This window comes from Muscardinus avellanarius (assembly GCF_963383645.1).
Source record: "Muscardinus avellanarius genome assembly, chromosome: 9".
NCBI lineage: Eukaryota > Metazoa > Chordata > Mammalia > Rodentia > Gliridae > Muscardinus > Muscardinus avellanarius.
In genome coordinates, this window is record NC_137795.1 from 2307441 (window position 1) to 2331556 (window position 24116).

The 24116-nt window shown below is 43.6% G+C and overlaps 1 protein-coding gene across 1 annotated transcript in view; it reads right to left on the bottom strand.

Moving 5' to 3' along the window:
• The window catches only part of BMPER (BMP binding endothelial regulator), a gene marked incomplete at both ends in the record, with an annotated part of 235228 nt that overhangs the window by 94804 nt on the left and 116308 nt on the right, over positions 1–24116 (bottom strand). The window contains 4 exons of the mRNA XM_080701300.1: positions 630–734; positions 2128–2268; positions 4704–4813; positions 9382–9481. Of these exons, the coding sequence (XP_080557426.1) occupies positions 630–734; positions 2128–2268; positions 4704–4813; positions 9382–9481 (456 nt within the window). The remainder of the gene's footprint in view (positions 1–629; positions 735–2127; positions 2269–4703; positions 4814–9381; positions 9482–24116) is intronic.

A 24116-nucleotide genomic window follows, 5' to 3' on the forward strand; every position in this document is an offset into this window, starting at 1 on the left:
TGCACAAAACCTTGAAAGGCTTCAAGTTGTGGAGGTGAATTCAATGAAGCTCAGGCTTTAGAAGATAATGGTTGCTTTATTTGACACGCTGGACTATGGGTGTTTGAAAAGAGATATTTCCATAAAGACGCTATTTGCATCTGGGTTACAATGAAGGCTAGAGTCAGGGAGAGAAAATTTCAGCAAGGGCCTGGGCTGCTGCTAGGCAGGAGGAGCCCCTTGGAGGATTTATTAATAAACAACCACATATTACTGTGGCTATGAGAAGAAAGCTGTGATCTGAGAAGGAAGAGAATGGGGGAAGGAGGCAAAAGATGGTTATGATGTTAAACAGAAAACCCAGAAAAGAAAAACACAGGAGCAGACGTAGCCAGAGTTGGAGAGATTTTTGAAAAGAGCTGGAAGAAGGCATTAAGAAGTAGGAGAGTTGGGACAAAACCAAGACAAGAGGTATCTTCATACACAGCTAGACTCGGATGAAACTGGAAAAAAAGAAAAGGGCCAAGCTTTGCAAGGGGCATTTGAATATTCTGAACTGTGAAAACTTCAGGAGATCTGGATTCTGTGTTCTGAAGATGACATGCAACCATGCCACGCACAGGGGCTTCTGCAAGCTCGTCCAGACATACCTGTGGGCAGCTGCTGATGGGGACGCACTGCTTTTTACGGCACTCCGTCCTGCCTTCCGTGCAAGCACAGATGGTGCAGTTGACAGAGGACCACATCTCCCCGTCCTGCAGGACAGAGCGCACAATTCTGTTATCAGCCAAGGGCTGCAGGAGCTAAGGCCACCGACTGTGACCTTCACAGAGGAAATCTTGTCTTGTACGTAGTCAGGAACACCAGCCTTCAGATAAATGACTCTGTATCTACCTTCATTAATCAGGTAAAGGTTAGGGAGGGTGTGTGTGTGTGTGTGTGTGTGTGTGTGTGTGTGTGTGTGTATTCTCCCTCCAAGGTGTAAGAAGATTTCTGGTGTGTCTAAATAAGTCATATTTTCCTCTTGCTTTGGATGCACTGTACAGTTTTACCCTGGGAAACAACTAAGTATGGATTTTCATAGATGGTGAAATAATAAAAACTAAATTTGGATTTTCATAGGTGGTGAAATAATAAAAACTAAATTTTCCTCTTTTTAATAGAACTAAAATGTTGAATTTATCACAGGCACCAGTAGCGAATTGAGATGTCCAGAGGTGATTAGCTGACTCCCAGGTGTACTACAGTCACAGACCGCACTCTACATGAAAGAACAATGGTTAATTCACATGACTCCCGGGGCCAGGCAGATTCCTGATCAGCGGTCAGCAAGTCACTTGAAAATTCAGAGGACACAGGAGTCAGCCAAGGCTACGCAGAGCCTGTCGCTGCCTGGCTGCCACTCTCCTCCAGGAGGGCAGAGCTTCTTTAGGACACATTTCCTAGCGTAGGCCCCTACTCAGTTAGAAAGAGCTACTAGAGGAATTTATCTGGCTCACTGTATTTATTCTCTGCAATTTCCAAAAGCTCAGCCAGAATAAGACAGGCAGATATGTGCAATCCACCCTTGTGGGTCAAAAAACAAAAACACACAGACGAGACAGTTGGGCCTAAATAAATAAAACAGGATTCCTTCCTGATCTTGTTGATCCAGAAAAACAAGTTCACCTGGAACATCCTCACCTGAATGCCTTCCAAATGATATTTCTCTTTAAAAAGGAGTCTTTGCATATCATACTAAAAGTATCAAACTAAAGATTCATCAAAATGTTGACAAGGGTCACCATTTTGACAAAGGTCACCGAGCACCCACAACTCATTGAGATGCTCCTGGACGCTCGGGTACCCACAACCACACCATCCATGGGTGATGTTCAGCTCAACTCAATCACTAGCTGGCAACCTTTGGAAAAAGCCATAAAGCTTTATAGGTTTGGAATATCCCAGCCAAATTAAAGCTAAAGAAAACATTTTCTTCTCTGCCCCTATTTGCCCTTGATAAACATATAATACTATTATAAAAATGAATAATTATAGAAACAGATGTGTGTGTGTGTGTATGTGTGTTTTATAGAATAGTTGAACCTGTACTATGTGTGAAAGTTTGTAATAGTACAGTAGTTCCCATTAGCTTGGCTCATGACATACCCGGAAAATCTTGTTTCCAAACTTGCACACTTTGACATCTTCGGGAGGCACTCGGAGAAGGCACTCTTCACAACAGGCCTCCTTGCCTCTATCGCAGCTGCCGGGGTGAGAGCACTTCTTCTTACATACCACAGTAGAGTCCTGGGGGCCCAAAGGCAAGCTAGAAGTTAAAAATGACTTTCTCCTTTACCAAACAGTCTACCTGGCCTTCTTCTTAACAACCCACAACTAAATGCTCTATGACTTGTTCTCTTAATACCTTATTTTAACATCCTGCAAAAAAATCTTTCATCCACGGCAGAATGTCACTTGATTCCTATCTGGACTAAAATGACTGCAACAGGAGGGTGCTGTGGGGGGTGTGGTACTCACTCCCTACCCTCAGTGGCCTACAGCATCATCGCTAGAGACTGAGGCACTCCAGCCAGAAAGAGGCAAGAGAGCCCGCTCACTCGGGGCTGACCCGTCTCCTCCTTCTGTCTTTTGCCTTTTTCTCATTATGCATTAACAGCTCTCTTGGGACTACTCCTCTCCTTTATGTTAAATATTTGCTGATTTAACATTAAAGGCAGAGATTTGGGATCAAAGAGGAAAAACTAAGAGTTAGCATACCACCTCGAGACGGACTTGCTCAAGTGTGTTTGTGTTCATAAAGGGACTGACTGAATGATTCTGAAACCGACCTGGGTTTCTAGAGCTCTACTGAAAGAGAGATGATCTTGATTGAGCCATGTAACCTCTGGAGATGACAAATTTAGCACTGTAACTCAAAGGACTACGACTTGATTTCTGAAAGTGTGCTATTCTACCTATTAAACCTTCTCAGGTTCACTGTGCATTTTAGACATAAAATGGCATATAAAAGTTATTATAAACTAATTCAGCTATTGGAAAAACGAATCCTGTGTCAAATTGCATATCCTGACTTCTAGTTTGAGCAAAAGGCACTCACAATCTCTCAAATACTGCACACTTCATGACACTTCACTACCCCAGATGCAGCTTTTCACCCCCTGCGCTGTGTGCCTTGCACTGGTTTGAACAATGAGAACTAAGAGATGAGTGGATGCACTTCTGGCCTCAAGGGGCTCTTAGTGTAAGAAGGGGGAGATAATCAAACTACAATAAAATGTGCTAAACTGAGATACCAAACATGTAGATGTAGCAGAGAAGAGGGAATAACTACCCAGGTGGCTAGGTTGAGAAAACCTCTTCAAAGGTGCTGCCGAGGCAGGCCACTGTGGGGCAGAGGTTCATCAACTTTAAAGAAGGTGAGGACACCGCATGTAGAGAACTCATCAGGTGTGAAGGCAAGGGGGTCTGCAACCATACTGAATACAGAGAACTATGAAACACTTTCCTGCCCCTACCCTGGAAACTGTGAGGCACACTGGACTAGGATCCTGGATCCTGTCTTCTACGCAGACAGAAAATAAACTGATTACCCTAAATGCTTGCAGCCTGATTCTTTAAGCATCCACTCTGCCAAAGTGAATTCATACTCTGATACACCAGGGTCTTAAAGGAAAACTATTCACTACAGCTCTGGTTGAGCACTGAGTCCTATTGCTTAACCATCTCTCACTGAATCCCAGAGACCCAAAGCACTATACTAACTAACTCCCATTCATGGGATGCCTGCTGGCATCAAAGGCTCAGCAGCCCCAAAAGGAAGCTGTAACCTGTGAAGCTTCTAATGGCAAAAGGGAGTCTGAGCATCGGGGCCAAGTCCACTGTAAGGAAGGAGCTGCTATACATTCACCACAGAATAATGCAAACCATGGGAGAAATTGCTTTAGGAAAATATTCTCAAGCTTGGGAGTTTCTCAGTGATGACAGCCTGGGAACAGACAGCAGTCCTCACCCAGCCATCCCCTGAAGTGGTCCATGGTACCCAACAAAGTGTGCCCAAGTAATTAAGACATTTTGAACTCTAATCCCACGTACTGACTCATACTGACACTGAGGAAGGCTGCTCTCTCTCCTTCTCCAGCTCTTTATTAAAAACAAAACAAGAACAGCCATCATCTCAAAGAATACACTATTCTAAATTCGTGTCACACAGATGTTTGGGTTAACTTGCTAGTGCATGGTCTTCAAGCCCTCGATGATGAATGCTTCTCTTCTTGATTTCAAATGAAATCTGCTGCATAAGTATAGCCTTGATTGTGTGCCGTGGCCCTTTGATATCACACTAGAGCTGTAGAATTCCTCTCGAGCGGGACTTAGGCTTCAGTTGCCATCCGGGAAACTCGAGCACTGGCTTAAGTAAGACTTGGTACAATGAACACACATAAGCACTCTCTTTTCCAAACTGCCAGGTTTATGTTTGTGATGAACTGTGAATCCATACCTTTCTCTCCTCTTGAATGTGATTAAAGCCGTTTTCAATGCCCAGGATGAGTTATAATGTGGGCCTATGTGCCAGCCTCCTCGTGCCCTTGAGTATGATTTCACTGGTAAAAGGGCATTGATAATGCTTCCTTATGCCAAGAAATTGCTACCATCTTGGGCTAGAACACTAAATCCCCAAATCCTTATAACTGATATCCCACAGCCCCTCCAAAAATCCTTACCCTGCAGGTGCATGATGTACAGTTGTCATGGAGAAATGAGGATCCGTTGTCATAAACATCGCTGCGAAAGAGGCAGCTCCCAAAAGGAAGGTCAAACACTTTCCTCTGGCCTAAATGGAAGCAACAGCACCATGAAGCAACACGAAGCCAGGGATGCCCCACTGGGTCATTAGCGATTATATCAGAGGACACTCTCACAAGACCAAGTACGTCTAGTGCACAAAAATGGGGCCTTGGCCGTGTGTGCAGGAATTGTCAGAGTCATTGTTTAATGGAGTTCAATTCACAGTGAACCTAGTAAGTTCCACGTCATTATTACAAGTCCACCCTAGTGGATCACGATGTCTTAGATGTAAGCTGCCTCATGGAACTCTTGGTCCACTGAAAAGACAAAACCACAAAATATCATTTCAAGACAGCAGCACAGTCTGTTCTGGAAATAAGTCATCCGGGGCACTGTGAAGACGGAGATGGGATGTCACAGAGGACTTCTTGGAGCATGTAATACCTGAGCTGTATCCTAAAGAACAAATAATATTATCCCCAAAGTGGATGTTAGCAGGAGGTTGGGTGGAGGAAAGAGGCAAATCATCTCAAGGACTAGAATTAGCATAAAGAGCTAATAGAATACCATCTGCCATAGTCTAGACATTTTTGTCCCTACAAAATTCCTGTGTGATAGTATTTGAAGGTGAGGCTCTTAAGAGATAACTAGGCTGTAAGGATGCAGCCATTATGAACAGGATTAAGGCTTTTTTTTTTAAATAAGAGAAACCCAAGTGGGACTCCTCGACTCTTCAACCATGCCAGGACACAGCAAGATGGTGCCATCTATGAGCTAGAAAAATGGGCTCTGAACAGACACAGAATCTGCTGGCACATTGATTCTGGACCTCAAAGCCTCCAGAACTTCAAGAAAAGTATTGCTATTGTTTAAAAGCTTCACAGTTGACAGTATTTTAGTATAACAACCTGAACAAATTAACAGAGAGTCAGAGCTAGGAAAGTACATAAAGACACAAAGAGTTAAACTAATTAAAAGGGCACAGAGAGGGAGAATCCAACTTCTAAGTGCAAGATGCATCCTGGGATGGGCGCAGTATCTCTGCAAAATTATCTGAGTTTTCCCTGATGTGAGGATTGGATATTGATAGTCAAAAAGGCCCAAAAGTAATCCCAAATAAGTAATATAATCTATTTTCTCTTTTCTTTCAACATTTGAAATTCTGCTCCCTGAAATACATAAAACCATCTCTAAGATGTTTCTTTAAGTAAGGACGAAGTTATGAAATCAAGAATTCATATACACTGATCAATTTTATCTAAATCCCTCTTTCTTCCTGGAAAAAAAGATAATCAATCTCTCTTTATCAGTAAGCCCAATGAATCATTGGAAATACCTATAAACACGTATTAAGTACAGTTTTCAGAATTAAAGTTGTTGAAATATCATTAGTAGAAGGCAAGATACATGCTGTTTTCTTATTAGAGTCAACCCTAAGATTAGAATACAGTATCAATAGAGAACTAAATGATTAATTCACCTCTCACTGTAGAAGTAAATGTGTTGGTCTTCAAAAGAGAAAGTGAGTTATAATTTGGTCCTACACATGGGCTCTCTTGTGACTGGAGTATTATTTCTTCTGGCCCTGATAACATCACTCTTAAAATGGCATCAGCAATGCCACTGCGTCATATCACGGCTCTATCTGCAGTGTTATATTAAAGTATACAACTAAAACCTTTCCCGGAAAAGTCTAGCAGAATGATTGTTAGTATCTCAATTAGCACATGTCCTGAGTCTTTTGAAGATTCTGAGAACTTACAGGCTAAGTTAGAGGTTTACCTTCAAAGTACGAAATCCAGCCTTTCTTTCAATAGCCCTCTAACGTGCCTCAAGGTGTACTCTGTAGTATCAGAAAGCTGCGAGCACCAAGTCACACATGATCATCACTCTGTCAAATCCTGAGTTTTAGGACATTCGTGTATGAGAAATATACCGAAACATTTTAATATTTGTATTTGCTATGAAAACGATGGTGAAATCATTATTATTAATTTAAACATTATTATCTTCTTATATTCCTGTCCTTTAAGAAGTAAAAAATATGTCTGCTTCAGTAATTATTTTTACTGTAATAGCCTGGTTTGTGTTTGTCCTATCCTTTATCTATATGTACCTCAGATATCCTTTGCCTTTATGGCAAAGGCAGAAAATAAATAAATGGATCTAAAGCTCTATGTAAAGGTTTTCTTCTCAACCAAAAAATTGCTTATTTTTCATGGCTGAGGTCCACATTTTCTTCCCAGAGGCCCTTTCACCTCTTAGAATGAATGTCCTCTTCCACTCTTCCCACATCTGTTGTTTGTAGTATCATTACTATAACTCAATATTGTTGCATAGGTGGATGCATGGATGACAGACAGATGGATCAGTTGAATGATTCATCAATTGATTGAACAAATTCTTCAACATTTTCACTACCCTGAACAAATGTGGCCAATGGCTTATTCTTCACTAACGTGTAAATTTCATCTAAAAATATGCATCTAAAGCTCTTAGCATGGCGCTTGGCACTCATCTACATCTATGACAAATGGCAGGTCTTAACTATCATTAGTAGAAGTGATGGAATCCACAGAGAGTCCTGGGCTGCATCACACCGAGAGGTGTGTGGGGTCCCTCTGCACATGCTGCTCTCTAACAAGACTTTTCACTGAGAAGGAGAAAAGCAAGGAAAGGCATGTGCGATGCTAAAGGTGGAGGTGTTACTTGAAGGAATCCTAGTCAAGGGAAAATGTAAGAACAAATCACTACCCAATCAGTTAAAAGTCTAATTAGACCAAGACCTTAGCATCCAAAGAGCATCCTAATGTTTGCTTAATTTTCTCTCTGTCTTCTATTGTATGGTATGTTTCTTTTCACTGACAAAGAACACAAAATCTTACCTTAATTCCAAAGTCATCATGGCCCAACTTAAGATAAAACACTCAAGGGACTCGTGGACAACCTGATTTAAGCCATGTCTGTATCATTCCACTGTAATTTAGCCCAACTGAAAAAAAAGCTCTCATTTGGGGGAATTATGATTTTTAAGTTTCTTAAAATCCATTGTTCCTTTTGTAGTCTGTCTTAAAACCACAGATGATCAGGAAAACCTGCATTCAATACAGCAGCCATTGCTCATGTGGGAAACGTTTAAGCTGACTTAGCATGTCCAGGGCATCAGCTTCAAAGCCTTAATCAAGCCTACTTATCTTGGGGGCCATGTCCCAGCCCACTTCCTCTGTGATGGCTTTCCAACCATACTTCCACACAATCTCCAGAATGGTGATTTCTACCACACCGAGCTAGCTAGCTCTATTCAGAGGCACAAATACGTGTTGGAGAGCCACAAAGCACATATGTACGTGCAAATGTTTTTAATCAGGTGTGTCTAAACAAGTCTCTTTTGTTCTCCTGATTATGTCACATTTACTTTAAAATGAGGGAGGGGTAAACACTGTAATAGAAAGGCAAACACTGTTCTACATGAAACGATAGTTGAACCCCTCAAAGGGAAGAGAACTTAGTTTTACAAAATACCTTCACTGGCCAATTTGGTTACTAAAAAATGAACTTCAAGGTGTCACTGCGCTAATGTGTGAATGAGAAAGATAAATCAACAGGATGCTCTGGAGTTGGAGAAAGCAAAAAAGGAAAGGAAAAAGAGAGGACTCAAAGGATGCGGGCGGTAACTAAGGCTGGTGCCTAAACAGCAGAGAAAAATTGGTGAATTGTTCCCAAAAGCAAAATAATTAAGACATTTTAAGAATGAAGGAGCTTAATATTCCATTTTATGGCATTCGCCTTGTAAAATAATCACGCTATTGCCTGGAAACCTTCTATAAACTTGGCTAAAAAGCCTTGATTCAGTGGGACTGTAGGATGTGAAAAAGACTAGGGGTGACGTGTTTCTGAAAGGACAAAATGGTGTAAAATTAAAGTTTTAAAATAAAGGAGATCAAAACACAGATTAAAAGAAACAGCAGGAACATGAAGCTAGAGGCAATTAGAGGCAATATGAGCCCCCCCAAGTATTTCTGGAGGTTCTAGGGACTACTTCCTTCTCAGTACAGTACAATTGATAATCCCACCTACATAACACACAGCAGTTCTGCTTGAAGAGATTAAATGTCTACAGTAGGGTGCCTGGGTCATATTAAGTGCTCAATAAGAAAGTGTGCATACTCTCTTTCTGTTGATTGTTATTCATTGTTCCCTTCCAAATATCTCACTTCCTGGCATATTATCCTCCTGTGAGCTTTCTACAGTACCACTACTATGTTCTTCTGTGCATTTACTTCAAATGCCTTTAGCGTGTTCTTACTAAGTAGGAACATTCCCAGTTTAAACAGTTTCTTCAATACTGTCCTCACCTCTCACGGAGCCAGTGTCCCAAGTGGTCTAGTGTACCAGGTCCTAGACACAAGGGCAGACAAAGGAGAATCGTCCGTGGAGCCTCAGCTGAGAGCCCAGCCCTGTTTGCACCTTCCTCTTGAGAGATTAGAAGGAGCAGTTGTCTCTAAAGCGCCATGGAACAGGACAGCTTCAGAGCCCCAAGACAGCAAGGTGCGTAAACCCTCTCCGCAGAGACTCTCTGCAGCACGTTCTTTGACTTGAAAATAATGAACTCACCCAAACATCTGGGGCAGCACTGTCCTGCGGGTGTGTGACTAAGGTGCTGGGGACAAGAGAGAATGGGACAGACTTCTCTCACGCACTGCGTCCTGCCTCCCTAAGAAAAGAGAGGGAGAAAAGGGCATTTAGGAAAGTCAGTGCATATACATTTACAACCAAGATATCGGGAATAAACCTAAGATAAGGTCCCTGGGGTGACAGCTCAGGTCTGCGTAATTCCCCACAAGCATCCTTTTGTCTTCCCAGTAGACCTTACAAATCGCAGCTGCAAAAAAGACTGTCCCCAGTGCCTCTGCCCCCACCCCCACCCCCACCTTTATCTTTTCTCTCCTGGACCAGCCTGGAGTAGGTAGGGAAACAACCCATCGCAGTTTACCTAGGGCTTGAGACTTCCACTACTAAAACCAGGAACGTTTCCTGCAAACGATGAATGAGCCAAACTAAAATTTCACTGCCTCTCTTTCCGCCCAGCCCCAAGCAAGCAAAGAACCCTCTGGCATTTATGAGACCTTTCCTCCTCCTTCTAACCCAACCCCATCTATCTGTCTATCTTTTTCTCTTCCTTTATTTTTTTTTTTAAACTGGGGATTGAATCCAGGAGTATCCTACCTCCAAACTACCCTCAGCCATTTTTAAGCTTTATTTTGAAATGGGGTCTCTCTTGCTAAGTTGCTGAGGCTGGCCTTAAACCTGTGATCCTCCTGCCTCAGCCTCCCAAATTACTGGGATTACAGGCTGCACCGCCATGCCTGGCTCTGCCTTCCATCTTTCTGCAGTTCCTATAAACATCTGCCCCCAGGAAGACTTCATTCTAGGCCACAGTTTGAAGGTGTCATTCGGATGGCCCAACCAACGAAGAAGGCCAATTTCTCGCAAATGGATGTTCTGAAAGCCAGCTGTTCGGAAGAATCGTTTCTCACTAGATTTAAGCAAAATAAATCTGCTTCTATTAAATAATTATACGGTTGTGATGACTGATAGTGGTAAATTGGCGGAGCCTAGGGAAGCCTAGGGAAGGAGCTTAGAAAACTTTGACTCTTTTCTCCTACCTCCTCGTTCTCATTCTTCACCTTTCTGTCCCTCAGCACCCCTTACCTCTGACATCCCCTCTTTTTACCTTTAGCACCACCCCCATTCTCTGCCAGGATGAAGACTTCCCTTCTTATCCTTACCGGGAAGCTTGCATTTCTAGCCTCAGCAAACTGTATCCGAATCAAACTCAGCAAATTGTATTCACAAAACTGGAGCAGAGGAAAATTAAAAGCTATATTTTCAGCTGGGCTTGGTAGCACATGCTTGTGATCCAGTACTTGAGAGGCTGAGCCAAGAGGACCACAGGTTCAAAGACAGCCTCAGCAAGTAGTGAAACCTTCATCAACCTAGTGAGAACTTGTTCCCACAGAAAAATAAAATAGGACTACAGGTGTAGCTTGGAGGTAGAATGCCCCTGGGTTCAATCCCCAATACCAAAAATAATTTTTTATATAATTTGCATGTAATGTAACATGCTTGGAAGAATAATGCAAAAACTATCCCTTGTAATAGAAATTGGTGCAATACTTATAAATAAAGTTTTCTTTTGTAAAAAAAAAATATATTAAATTTAGTGAGGCATGGTGGCACATCCCTGTAATCCCAGTACTTGGGAGGTAAGGCATGAGGACAGCAAGTTTGACGCCAGCCTTAGCAACTTTGTGAGGACCCTGTTTCAAAATAAAAAAATATAAAGGACTGGGAATTCAGGAATGTACCTCAGTGATAAAGCACTCCTGGGTTCAATCCCAAGTACTACCAAAAACAAAGAAGAAGAAAAGAAGAGGAAAGAAGGAGGAGGAGAGGAAAAAGAAAGAGGAAGGAAGGGAGGGAGGAAGGGAGGGAAGGAGGAAGGAAAAGAAAATCTGTAAATGTGGTAAGTAGACCACTAGGCAAATGGACTTTTATTGGGTTGGCCCCTCTGAGTAGGAACTAAAAAAACCAGACTAAAGAAATATCAGGTACCCTTTGTATTGAATGGATAATTTATGTCACAAGTGGTCTCAGGAAATGAGGAGCTCGGAGCTCAAGGCCCCTCACCCCGCCTGGGAGGTGGCGACTTCCAGCACTTCCCACCCGCACCTTTGCGTGAACAAGGCCATTACCTCGGCCGTAGGATCCCACTCATTTCCATCCTGGCACACTCCTGCTACCCTTTGCTTCTGCTTTCCCTTTCTGTTCTCGCCATTTTTTATTATCAGTTTACTTTTTGGTGGGGAAAAATGAAAACGAGAGGGCATGTTATATATTTTTTTAAATATTTGTTATTTTTAAGCCTCTTAAATGTTGGATTCTTCCCGAAACCAATAGAAACACACAAAAATACCACAAGAAGCTCTCCTGTTGTTTTTGTGTGATTTTGAAATCAGCAAGAATCATTTAAAAAAATCTCCCAGGAGTCCCAGGCTGCGCTGAGATTTCTCACTCAACTCTACATTAAAGTTAGGGGCCAATCACGGGCTTCAGAGGTCGCTGCCCTGAATCTAGGCCAGCCCTTGAGATCAACCCACACTTCTACATAAAACACAAAAGTCACATCCAGAGGGAAGACAGGACAACTGCTGGCCTCAGCTTTTAATTTCAAAGAAATCCATCTGCAAGCAACTTCCTAAAATTCCAAAGCCTCAGGCCACATAAGGTTGCCTGTGTGCCGGCTTCTCTTAGGGGTACAGAGAACACATTCTTTTCAGAGATAGGTTCTGTTCTTGTTGGATCCATGTCTATTTTTCAAGACCATTTTAAAATTTAAATTTAAATAATATTGCCTAATTGCAAGAGAGTTGACTTGTCCGTTGAAAAGCTGGCAGAAGACTGCATGTACTCCTGTAATTTTCCTTACTATGAGGTCAAAGAGTAAATTTTGCATACATAATACAACTGCAGTTTGTGTTTCCCAGGGGACCGTTAAAGTAACTTGAACTCCAGTCTGGGTTTGCTGGTTCAGTTGAGTTTTATTTTGTTTGGGCTGCAGTATTGTGGCACAGCCCAAGTCCCCAGGCACCATTCCAATTAATGCCTCCAAAGTGTAGGCCCATCCTTGGAACACAGTTGCGGCTCACAACCTGCTGCTATAATTTCAACCCAGCAGGGACTCTGGTTAAACTACGATCTGTGGCTATGCTGGAAACTAAGAAGGCAAACAGCAGAAATAAACGTTTCTACTTCTAAAAACAAACAAGTTCCTACTGTCACCGCACTGGCTTGGGCTCTATCAGATTTTCACAATTGCTGTCTAATTGTTTTCCCCTCTCTGCTCTCCCACTAATCCATACTGGAAGGTCCAAGACTCCTTTCCAGCGTCTGTCTGTAATTCTCTTATCTTATCTTATCAAATATTTCTTCAAGTTCATCATACATACGTTGGGGATTCAGCAGTGAATGCAACATAACAAAATCACTCCTCTTAAAGGAGCTTCTGTTACCAGTAAGCATGCATCCACTCCTGAGCAGATTGAGGACACCTCCCCACTACCTTTAGGATTAAGTTCAGCCCACTCGGCTAAAAGTCAACGTAGAAGAGAAAACTGCTCACTAAATTCTGCTTCTTTTTCTCTCAACAGACCTCTACTGCATTTCCCAGAACCCCTTGCAGTTAGGCATGGCCATGGCTAAGTTCTAACCAATGGGAGATGAACTGAAATAATGTTATGCAACTACAAGCCAATAAAATCCCTCATACATAAAGCTCCATGCTCTCACTTTTTCTCTCCTAGGAGGGATGGGCTGGTGAATGAGGTGGAGAAAAAACCTGGTTCCCGGGTCACCCCATCAAAATCTACTGCACCCAGATCTCTACAATGAATGACAAAATAAGAAATCGATCGTGCGTCAATCAAATACACGATTAGTCTACTTTGTCAAGAAAAATCATAATCTTCTTTCAAGTCTCCCCCGCCAATCCCAACATAAGGAGAGTGTTTGATTTCTTTATCCAGCGTATCCTGTTTCTTTATTGCCTCAGACAAATCTCATGCCTGCCATCTTCTGTGAAAACACTGCTTTCCTTCTTTCCCCCATCACTCACCCCCTAAATATCCTGCTTCATGCAAGCGTGGTCTCTCAAAACTCTTCTCACCTGTGCAGTTTGCCTGAGCCCTTCCTTACTCAGGAAACTTCTCTACCTTCCTTATATTTCCTCTTTTCTCGTCTATGTCTTGTGTGTTGAACACACACATAATTTTTATATACATATATATGCACATTCAACATTAATCTTGCAAGATGGTTTTGGTTTCTTCATTCTAAGATAGATGGTGGGTCTGACGCCCTCCAGAAAAGTGAAAGTTCAAGGAACATCTCAAGAGAAGAAATCGGTGAGTGAAGGAGTTATCGCGCATAAAAAGCTCGACCTCTTTACGCAGAGGATGCTGACGAGATGCCACAGTTTGGGTGCTCTGCATCCTCTTATTTCTGTTTCTCCTTAGAGCATTCTCACCTTGCATTCTGCACACTTTAGGTACCAAATGTTTGCAGATGCAGATATGTCCAAGAGCAACCTTCAAATTCAACACGCAAAGCTGGTATGATCCCTAACAGCATAACTGAGAATCTAGTGTATTTTATTAAATGTTTAAAAACCTAAAAATACAGAGACAAACGACTCTGGTTGGCAAAGAAAGAATACCAGCAACTTTCCTAATACTTGTATGTTCTGATTTTCTTCACTGGCTTTTTCTTAGAAAGGCCAGTTTATTTTTTAGAGCTGGTCATTTATTATAATCCCATATCCAAGTGCTTCTCTTGACAATAGCTATTTCTTTAAACAAAGGCCTGGAATCAATCTCAGGTCTATTTTCTTTCTTTCTTATTTTCATTTTAGCTGATTCAGTCAAGAACACAATTGCTGTGTGTCAAAGTTTACCCTGGAGCAGCAATTTTGCTGCATAATAAAACCCTCTCTTCCTGAATATAGTGATGAATGCAAGAGGTTTAAACCACGGCCCGACACACACAGGATGCTTCTCCAACCCCTGCGGACCTGCTGAGGAGTAGGGGCTGGAAACTGTCCTGTAGTGTCCATGTGACACAAACAGCGCTCACAGCCTGATCAGAATGCACAGCCTGCCTCCCTAGTAAGAGGCTGGGAGCAGAGTTGCTGAACAGAAAAATCTCTCTCTTGAATGTGGCAGAGTGAAGCTGACTCACTGCTCAACAATTACAAGGAATCAGCGATACTCTACCATACTTGAGAGAGGTTATTTTTTCATCTATTCTTTGAAAAGCACAGAGTTCTCTGTAGATTCTCCAATGATGGTGTGAAGAAGGAAGGGAGAAGTTAGGGGGATGGTTCAGGAAAGAAAGCCATGTTGAGTGGGAAGGACTGGTGTGTGGTCACTAAGTCTCACATCACCACAGCCAACATTGCAAAGCCGACTTGTGAGCAGAGCAACTTCTCTGAATTATAAACTGAATCCAAAAAAGTTCACGAAAAGAAGTGGATTCTGTAGCCTTGCTTCCCTTTGGCCTGAGACTGTATTTTGCTAAACTTTCAGAGCATGGCACTTGCTTCCAGGGGTAAAGGTTTTGGCCCTTGGATTTCTCTGTCCTTGGTCAGCACAGAATAAAAAATAATAATAAACCTGCCAATAAAAGCGGGGTGGGGGATTGAGCTGTTGAACTAAGGGAGTAGAGGAGACAGGGGAGGAAAGAGAGGACCCCACACACTATAGCGAGTGGGTGGCATGCTCAGGCTGGGTGAGACACTGTGCTTGGGTGCTCCAGTCATTTTAACAGTCTCCCAACACTCTATCTTCGAGCTATCATCACCCCTGGAGTGAGAGATGGAGGCACCGAACCTCAAAGAACTTGCTCAGAAAAATCCACTACCCAAAAAGCAAATGGCAGGGATGACGTGAATTCAGTTCTAACACCAAGCCGAGTTGTTTCCATCTGCTCCGGCCTCCCAGAGGCTGCAACACAAGTTCTCAGCTGGAATGTGAAGCATCACTAACTGGATGGCCAGGATCTCCTCCCCTTTGAGCCTCTGCTTGCTTTTTTCCCGTCATATCCTCTTCTCCTTCCCTTGCCTGTTTTTTTCTTCCTGTTCCCCCCCCCCTTTTTATTTTTACATCTGAAATGAGATGTGTTTAAGATGGAAAACTGAGTTGGGGGCTTCTCTCTCCTGGTTGTCTCAGGAGATGTGTTCGCCATCCCTCCCCATACCTAATTTAAAATCCACCAACACAGGCCCTTTGTTCGCCTCTTCCATTCAGTTGAAAGAAATTGCCTTCAAATCCACAAATAATGATGTGCCCTGTGCCTTAAAAACCATCAGGGGCTCTTTGTTACCCTTCAGCATTCTCAGTCTAGCCTATGGGTCAGGATCACCCATGGATCTCTTGAAGAAAGGAGACTGAGGGCTGTACTTCCAAGATTCTGATGCAGTACCCAGGCACCAGAACTTTAAATTACAACTCTGTCCCTGTCATTAAGTGAGACAGACTCTCCACACCTCATCTCCGCTTGGCCCACAGGGGGTGCCAGTAAACGGAACTAGTTCTTTCTGCCATTTTCTGTGGCCTGCTGTTCCTCCGCACCTTGCTCCAGCCCTGCCACCTCGCCGGACAACCACAAAGCCTCCCCACATCAGCAACTGGACAACTTTGCAGTTTTGCCAACAATCGTGCAAATAAAACCTGCTCTCCCACCAGCCCAGTCCAGCAGGCTGGCACCCACTCCGCAGAGGTTTGAGCTTCAGTTCCCCAGGCCCCTCCTCTAAGTTCTGAAGTGTTAATAATTCTCCTTTCTTCCCACCGTCCCCCCACCCAGGGCTGGCAGGTTCACCCTGCAGAAGCCGCCTCCGTGACACCTCACCTTTCTTTTTGTCCCTGCCGTTACTGAGCTAACAACTTTCTACCTATGTAATCATTCTTTGTTCAGGTCACTAGTATGGCATGCGCCTCCTGACAGAACCTTGACCCAGGCGCCAGGTGAGGGGACCCAGCTTCCAGCCTGCCCAGGATTCCTAGGCAAAGACTGCAGGCCAGCTCGCGGTGCTTGCTCTCACGTTCTGGTCCTCTCTCTTTAGACAGAAAGATAGACACAAAGCCTTTCTCTTTATAAGATATGTAGCTCGTTTCTGCATATATGTAATAAGATAGAGTGATGCACAAAGACAGGTGTATCTATAAATGCACACGCATACATATATGATCATGCATCCTTAATGACCGGGATATGTTCTGAGAAATACATCGCCAGGCAGTTTCACTGTGCTGTGAACATGGCTCAGTGCACTTATGTAAACTAAGATGGCTACAACATCACTGGACTACAGAACGTCACAGGACCACTGTAATATATGTGACCCAAGGTTGGTTAAAATGTCATGCCATGCATGACAGTACGCATACTACAGTGGGACGTGTGTGTGTGTGTGTGTATGCAGCTTTGACGTAATAATTATGTCAGACCTACTACTACGTCAAGATTGCTCAAAGCACAAACTGTTGGCCTTTGGGGTCAGACAGTTCTTTACTGTGGGGCTGCACCACGCATTGCAAGATACATAGCAGCAGACCTGGTCCCTACCTGCTACTAGCCAGCTGCATCCTTCGAACCCTGGCTGTGACAACCCATACCACCACCAGACATTGCCACAGGTCTTCTGGGGATTCCAGAAATGTCTCACTAGCAAGAGTTCCCAAACAGGACTTGAGGCTTATGTATCGCATTTGCTTCCCCCGCAGTTAGGACACATCGTAGCTTGTAAGGCTGCGTGTTGAAGGATGAAGGCCATTGCTGGCGAGGCACTTCTCCCCAAGGGAAGGGTCAGCCCCAGTCCACAACACTGACAGCTGGAGGCACCTTCTTTGGGTTTGGGAAGGAAGAGGTCAGGGAGAAGCAGCGAGCTAGAGCTGCAGGTGAGGCTGAGCTGGTAGAATTGTGCTGCACCATGGAGTCTGTGCCGAGAACACAGCGGGCTTCATTATCCGTGTTCATCCTGGACCCTTTCTCCCCACGAACCTGAACTTTATACTATAACTGTATCTGGCTTTCCATTTCCAAGTGATAAAATCAAACTCAACTTTATTTTTACTCACGGATAATCAGGTACATGTCAGCAGAGGTCCACCAGCATAGCTACTCTGTCCCATAAAAACCTTGACAAACAATGACCCCAGACAAGGTCCACTGGGCCGACCAAATCCAAAGCCTCTGCGCTTCATGACCGATTAGAGAACTGTGAGCCGGTGCTCTGTCTTGAGAAGCAATCTGAGCCAAATTCCCTTTTACTTTTTCCCATCAAACAGTCTTTCTGAGTTCACCCGTTTGTATTATTGTTTCAGCTTCCTACTGCCGCCCTACTTAACAAACCACCACACACACTCAGTGGCTTAAAAAGCCCGCATTGACCAGTTTATAGTCCTGGGGGCAGAAGTCTGAAATCAGTTTCTCTGCATTAAAATCAAGGAGTCTGCAGAGTTGTGTTCCTCCTGCGGGCTCTGAGGGAGAATCGGTTTCCTTGCCTTTTCTTATTTCTAAAGGGAGCCTTCCTCCTCCCCATCCAAAGGCAACAGCCTGCAGAGCATCTTCAGCTCTCCCTCTGACTCGCCTCCTGGCTCATGGCCCCTTCCTCCCCATTCAAAGCCATGGGCCGGGGTAGCATCTTCAGATCTTCCGGACTCTGACCTGCGCATGCGCACCACCTCTCTGACAGGTGCTCTTGCTGTGTTTTAATGAGGAATCTTATAAGAGAAGCCACCCAGATTATCCAGGCTAATCTTCACAACAAAATCCTTACTACATCACATCTGCAGAGTCCCTTTAGCCCTGGATGGCCACATTCAAAGGTCTTGGGATTAAGATAGGGACATATTGGGATCACGAGATTCGATAATATGCTTCCCACAATGCATAGTTAAGAAATGACATTTAATTACCCTCTGTAATCTCCAAGGTGGTTTTTCAGTCTAAATGTCACTTCAAAACCCTAAAATAACCTAATCTATTTGCCTCCCCAACACAAAGAAGCAAGTGTCCAGTGTTTCCCAGAAAGGAACCTAGCCACACATTTCCGTGTAAATCCTCTGGTATGGCTGTAGACTGGCCAAGGTCAGGTCCACCTCTTCTCTGCTCTTCCTCCCACCAGGGGTGAACTTCAAATCAGACAGTCTGACTTTTTCATTTTGTTCACTTTCATCTCTCGTCACTGGCAGATCTGAAGTGCTGATGGACAGCATTCAAGTGAAGCAGGGAGCATCTCCTTGCTGCCCTCAGGCCTCTCGGAAGGCCCCACACCAGCTCACTGGGCAGCCCTGACCCCTATGCTGAAGCCCTACCCAGCTCTAGGACTTGGCCGGCTGCCCTCGGGCCCTGCAGGGACTTTGGTTTCCTCGCATGTCAGATGAATGACTACTAATGAATCTGACTGGATTTGTCACATTCCTCGATTCTTGAGAGAATTGTAGAAAAGATGCCTGTGCTGGTCTCGGGGGGATCACAGGGCATGCGCTGCACGGCCTGTGCCTGCTGGCAGCACGGCTCATGCCATCTTTCCACAGCTTCGTAACTGAGAGGGCCCGGGCTGGCTCTGAAGATGGCTTTGGACTTCAAGTGCATACCGGGGCAGAGCCAAGGGGCATAATTTTGTGAAATAAATATTAGATTAAGAAATAAATAGATAGTGGAAATGTCTTTACTTTTGTTCCATTAACCTGATTTTTCTACTAGGGCCGTTTCAACATCATTTTCTTACACCTGATGTTTAAAGGCGGGATCTGCATCCTCTTCCTCTAAGCCCTTCACGGAGCTATCTCCTGTGACCTAGGTGAACGTGAGGGTGTTCTAAGTTTTGAGTTGTACTTTTTTGATTTGAAAAAGACAGTTTGGAAATCCTTCCCCTTCCTCAAAGCTGAGCTTTCCATTCCGGCAGACACACGGACCACGGGAAGACGGGGACGCCATTACAGCGCAGCTCCATGGGGCAAGGTTTCCACATACATTTTGCCCCTTCTTCTTCTCTTTTAGAAGAAGGAAGATATGAGCACCCTAGGGAGAGCGAGCTCAGATGAAATCTCTGAACAAATGCCCCAGGAACTAAGAAGAGTGCTGGGGATCCTAAAAGCGTTGTCAGCCAGGTTTGTTTGTGTATAGAAACAAGTGCTGAGGGACCGCGGGGCCCCCAGCGTCCTGCCCCAAGGAAGGCGACACCTGTCCGGGGCCTGCTGAGCACAGATGGGTGCCCGCTGATAGGCGCCCTGAGAGCCAGTCAATCAATAAATAGGCAAATCCACAGAAAGCACCACCTAATATTTCAGATTCCCAGAGACCTCGCAGACCACCCAGGTAGAATGCTTCTCAACTGCCACCCAGGGGGGAAAAGGAGCAAAAGGAAGAAAAGGAGTGCTTTTCCTTTTTTGCCATTTTTATCAAAGTTCAGCCTTTCATCATGATGTTAAGTAGTCAAAGCTGCTACAAGCCTGGTGCTGACACATCAAACACGTTATCTCTCCAGCCTGGCCCGCGTCCAGAAAGATGAAAAGAACCATCATCATTCAGAGCTCACGCCTCCTGTGAGTGATGGGCTCACTCCTGGAAGGAAGGAAATAACACCACTGTACAGGAGAAAGGACATTTTTCACGTTCCCCTGGCCATCGGCACCACTGCAATACTGCCTGAGCGCTAAGAAAGCCGTGAGAAGACCCTAGACTGCTCAGAAGTGTCCAGAAACGTTAGGCAGCAAAGACAGAAGCGCAGGTGTCACTAGCAAACCGTGCTCCTTACAAAGCCTTGTCCTTGAAGTTTGAATACCTAAAATAGTTTCTCTGTGCTGAATTCTCCATGTATCGTTTTTATTTTGTTTCCACAGCGTTTCATATGGATTTATCATTCACCCACAAGAACCTTCGAGAGTTCACCCAGGGCAGAAGCCATGTTAGAACAGATTCCACTCAGCCTCAGCAATTTAGCAAGATTCTGTGTCAAAAATAAAAACAGCTGGGCATGTTGGCACATGCCTGTATTCCCAGCACTTGGGAGGTTGACGTAGGAGGACTGCAGGTTCAAAGCCAGCCTCAGCAATTTAGCAAGACCTTCCGCAATGTAGTGAGATACTATCTATAACAACAACAAAACAAAAAAAAAGCCGAGTGTGATGGCGCATAACTGTAATCTCAGTAGTTGGGAGGCTGAGACAGGAAGATTGCAGGTTCAAGGATAGTCTCAGCAATGTAGCAAGACTCTCAGAAACCTAGTGAGACCCTGTTTCAAAATAATAAATAAATTAAATAAATAAATAAATAATAAAAAGGGTTAGGGGTGTACCTCAGAGGTAAACTAACCTTGGATTTAATCCCTAGTACCACAAAAGTAGATAGATGATAAATGGATGGATGGATGGATGGATGGATGGATGGATGGATAGATGGATGGATAAATGGATGGATAAAACAAGCTGGGGATTTATCCTGGAAGTAGAATGCCCCTAGATTCGATCCTCAGTACAAAAAAGAAAGAAAGAAGGAAGGAAAGAAAGAAAGAAAGAAAGAAAGAAAGAAAGAAAGAGAGAGAGAGAGAGAAAGAAAGAAAGAAAGAAAGAAAGAAAGAAAGAAAGAAAGAAAGAAAGAAAGGAGGCTGTGTTAATGTTTTTACTTCCTCTTCTTCCACAGAGGCCACAGTGACATCAGAAGGTTTTAGTTTTCAGTTAAACATCTATTCATTGAGTTGTCAGGTATAGCTGAAAATAACTCAGAAATATTTGCACACCAGTGAGGTACAAAAATATTGGTTGTCTTGAAAGGAATTACTCTTAATTAAGATATATCTGCCTCCCTAACTATTTTGACAAAATTACACTTTGTCAAAATATAATTTTGGATTTTCTAAGCAGACTATGCCTGAACACACTACTGAGAAATAATCCTACAAGTGACCTCCATTTTCTGATTGCTCTTCACAAACCAGTCATGGTATTTAGGCTTTCGTTCACCCATTCAACAAGCATTTGAGTTTCTGTTTGTCAGACACCATCATTTTTTAGTGAAAAATTCCAAAATGTCTATTCAGTCTATGTGATTATATGCAGTTCTCTATTTTGTATCAGGTGATGACTTTTCCAAATTCTACAAAATGTGGGTGTGGTGGTGCATGCCTGTAACCCCAGTACTTAGAAGGCTGAGCTAGGAGGATCACAGGTTTGCAGCCAGCCTCAGCAACATAGTGAGGCCTTCCACAACTTAGCATGACCCTGTTTCAAAATTTTTAATAAAAAAAAAGAATAAAATAGGGCTGGGAGTGGAGCTCAGAGTAGAATGTGTCTGGGTTCCATTCCCTGTACCACACACAAAAAAGTTAAGTACAATGTCATGGAGCTCTAGAATAAACACTCTGGTCTCCAAAAAAGGATATAGTCCAGAGAGACTAAAAGTGTCTGGCTCTGTTTATTCAAGCTAGTTGACACCCCTGGGCATTGGTCTTATCAACCAATCTGAAGTTTGTGTTTTGTGACAATCGGGCTACAGCCCAATCTTGGCAAGCTCTTGGGATGATCCTAATCCACTCCAAATGTAATCAAAGGGAAAGAAAATACAATAGCGGGACAGGGGGCAGCTTTAGCCAAAGCTAGTGTTCTGACATATCTGGACAAGTCCAGTGGGGGGAGAGGCACCTGTTGGCTTTCCCTGAGAGATAATCTACGAAAAAAATGAAGCACAACAGAATTACCTATGACTGAGCCTGGTTTCAGAAAGAAGTTATCGCCAATATAACACTCAAAGCATCTGTCACTCAACGCATCTCAGGCCCAGTACCATGGATGCCTGTGTCTCTGCTCTTAGAGGAGAAAGACTGCCCAAAGGAAAACCCAAAAGCACTATGTCATTAAGACCTTCGTGGTACAGGTCCTAAATATTTAGGATTCCATAGCTGAGTAAAATAAAACAAAGGAAAGTGACTGGCTCATCCTTGCCTCTTCCCCAGACACTTCATACTGTGGCACCTGTGGCCTTGGGACATAAGTGGCAGTGCACAAAGATGGTGGAAATGGAGCTGTGAACCTGGCTGAGGACCGGTGGGCCTGGGAAAACAGTAACAGTGCAGGACAGAGAAACAATGGTGGGGAGATGGTAAACGGCCGAATCTTTTCCCGGTCAGAAAAAATGATAGCTTCTCTATTATGAATTCTGACTTTCTAGGAAGGCTGGCCACCTTCCTAGAGAAGGATGATTGATGTCAGCAATGTTCATTATGTGGCCGTGTAAGACATCCCAGAGCCAGGAGTCACAGGTATATTCTGTGACAAATGGAGCCCTGTTGTGGTCAGGTGGGAAGGAAAAGTGCCTGGCCTCTTGTTGAAACAATGAATTGCATTAAACTGACCTTCTCCTGGAATAACATCAGGCCAAGTTCAGAAGCCTTTTCTTGAACGATGCTAGTGAGAGGCCAGAGGGAGCTTGGTGGGAACCTTGCCTGTCTGGGCGTGAGGTCTGCACGGACAACAGATCCATCACTGCGGCAGCGTGCTTGACAAGCCCAGAGGTCCTTTTCAAGATGAATTGAGAGCCTTCAGACTAGAAAATGTTAAGTCTGAACTTTATTAAATAGTATGGTAGAAAGTTCTCTTTGAGTGGCACAATTGGTATTTTATTTCAGAAAATGATACAGAATGGACAATAAATAGTTCTTGAGTTTTTTAAAGACCGGAGTTCAAGGGCTAGTCAGGGCTACCCTAGCTGTTTCAATGAAAACCAGAGACAATCTCCACAGCTCCCAGGAGCTGTTTAATCTGCTTAAAAGAGATGCTAGGATAAAATGGACGGAACTGGAGAACATTATGCTAAGTGAGATAGATTAGTCAGTAACAAAAAATGAAAAGTTGGATATTCTCTTTCATATCCAGAAGCTAGGGAGAAATTAGGACATAAGAAGGACTCTAGACAAAGGAGGAGAAGCCTTAGTGGGGTGAAGAAGGGGCCTAACTGAGAGAGATGAGGGGGGAGAGGGAAATGCCTCAATGGACATGACATACAAGCCTATCAAAGCCAATCACTGTGCTGAGAGCGGAAGGAGGGAGGAGGAGGGAATAGGGCGGGACTGGGGGAGGGCTCAGTGATTGCTGTGTGCACGCGGCGTGCCTCTACCGCACTGAACTTCAACAGATGTATGATTACAATGCACCAATAAGATAAAGAAGCAAAGAAACAAAGAGCCAGCTGTTAGGGCTTCTGTGGTCAAGGGGCCAGAGAAAAGTAGTGTGGGACACGGCCACATGTTGAGGGAGATTCCTGGGCCAAACATCAGGCCCCACAGCAATTCAGATATGTCCAAAATTTTACTATACAGGGCTAACTTGAAGATATGATAATGTTTTAAAACTAGATTAAGTGAAAGTCTACATATTTGAAGGCTGAATATTTTTGACCAAAAAAAATCCAGAAAAAAATAACTTTTTTGGTATAATATTGGGGATTGAACCCAGAGGTGTTCTACCTCTAAACTAGATCACTAGTCCTTTTATAAATCTGTTTATTTAATTATTTTATTTTATTTCATTTTGAAACACATTCTTGCTAAGTTGCCGAGGCTGGCCTCAAACTTGTGATCCTCCTGTCTCAATCTCCCAAGTACTGAGATTACACGCATGTGCCACCACACCCAGCTCAGAAAAACACTTTTAAAATTGGTTATGATATTAATAAAGAGCATCATCAGTCTGTAGTTGCCAATTTCAGATAAAATATATGAAAAGAAAGTCAGTGTA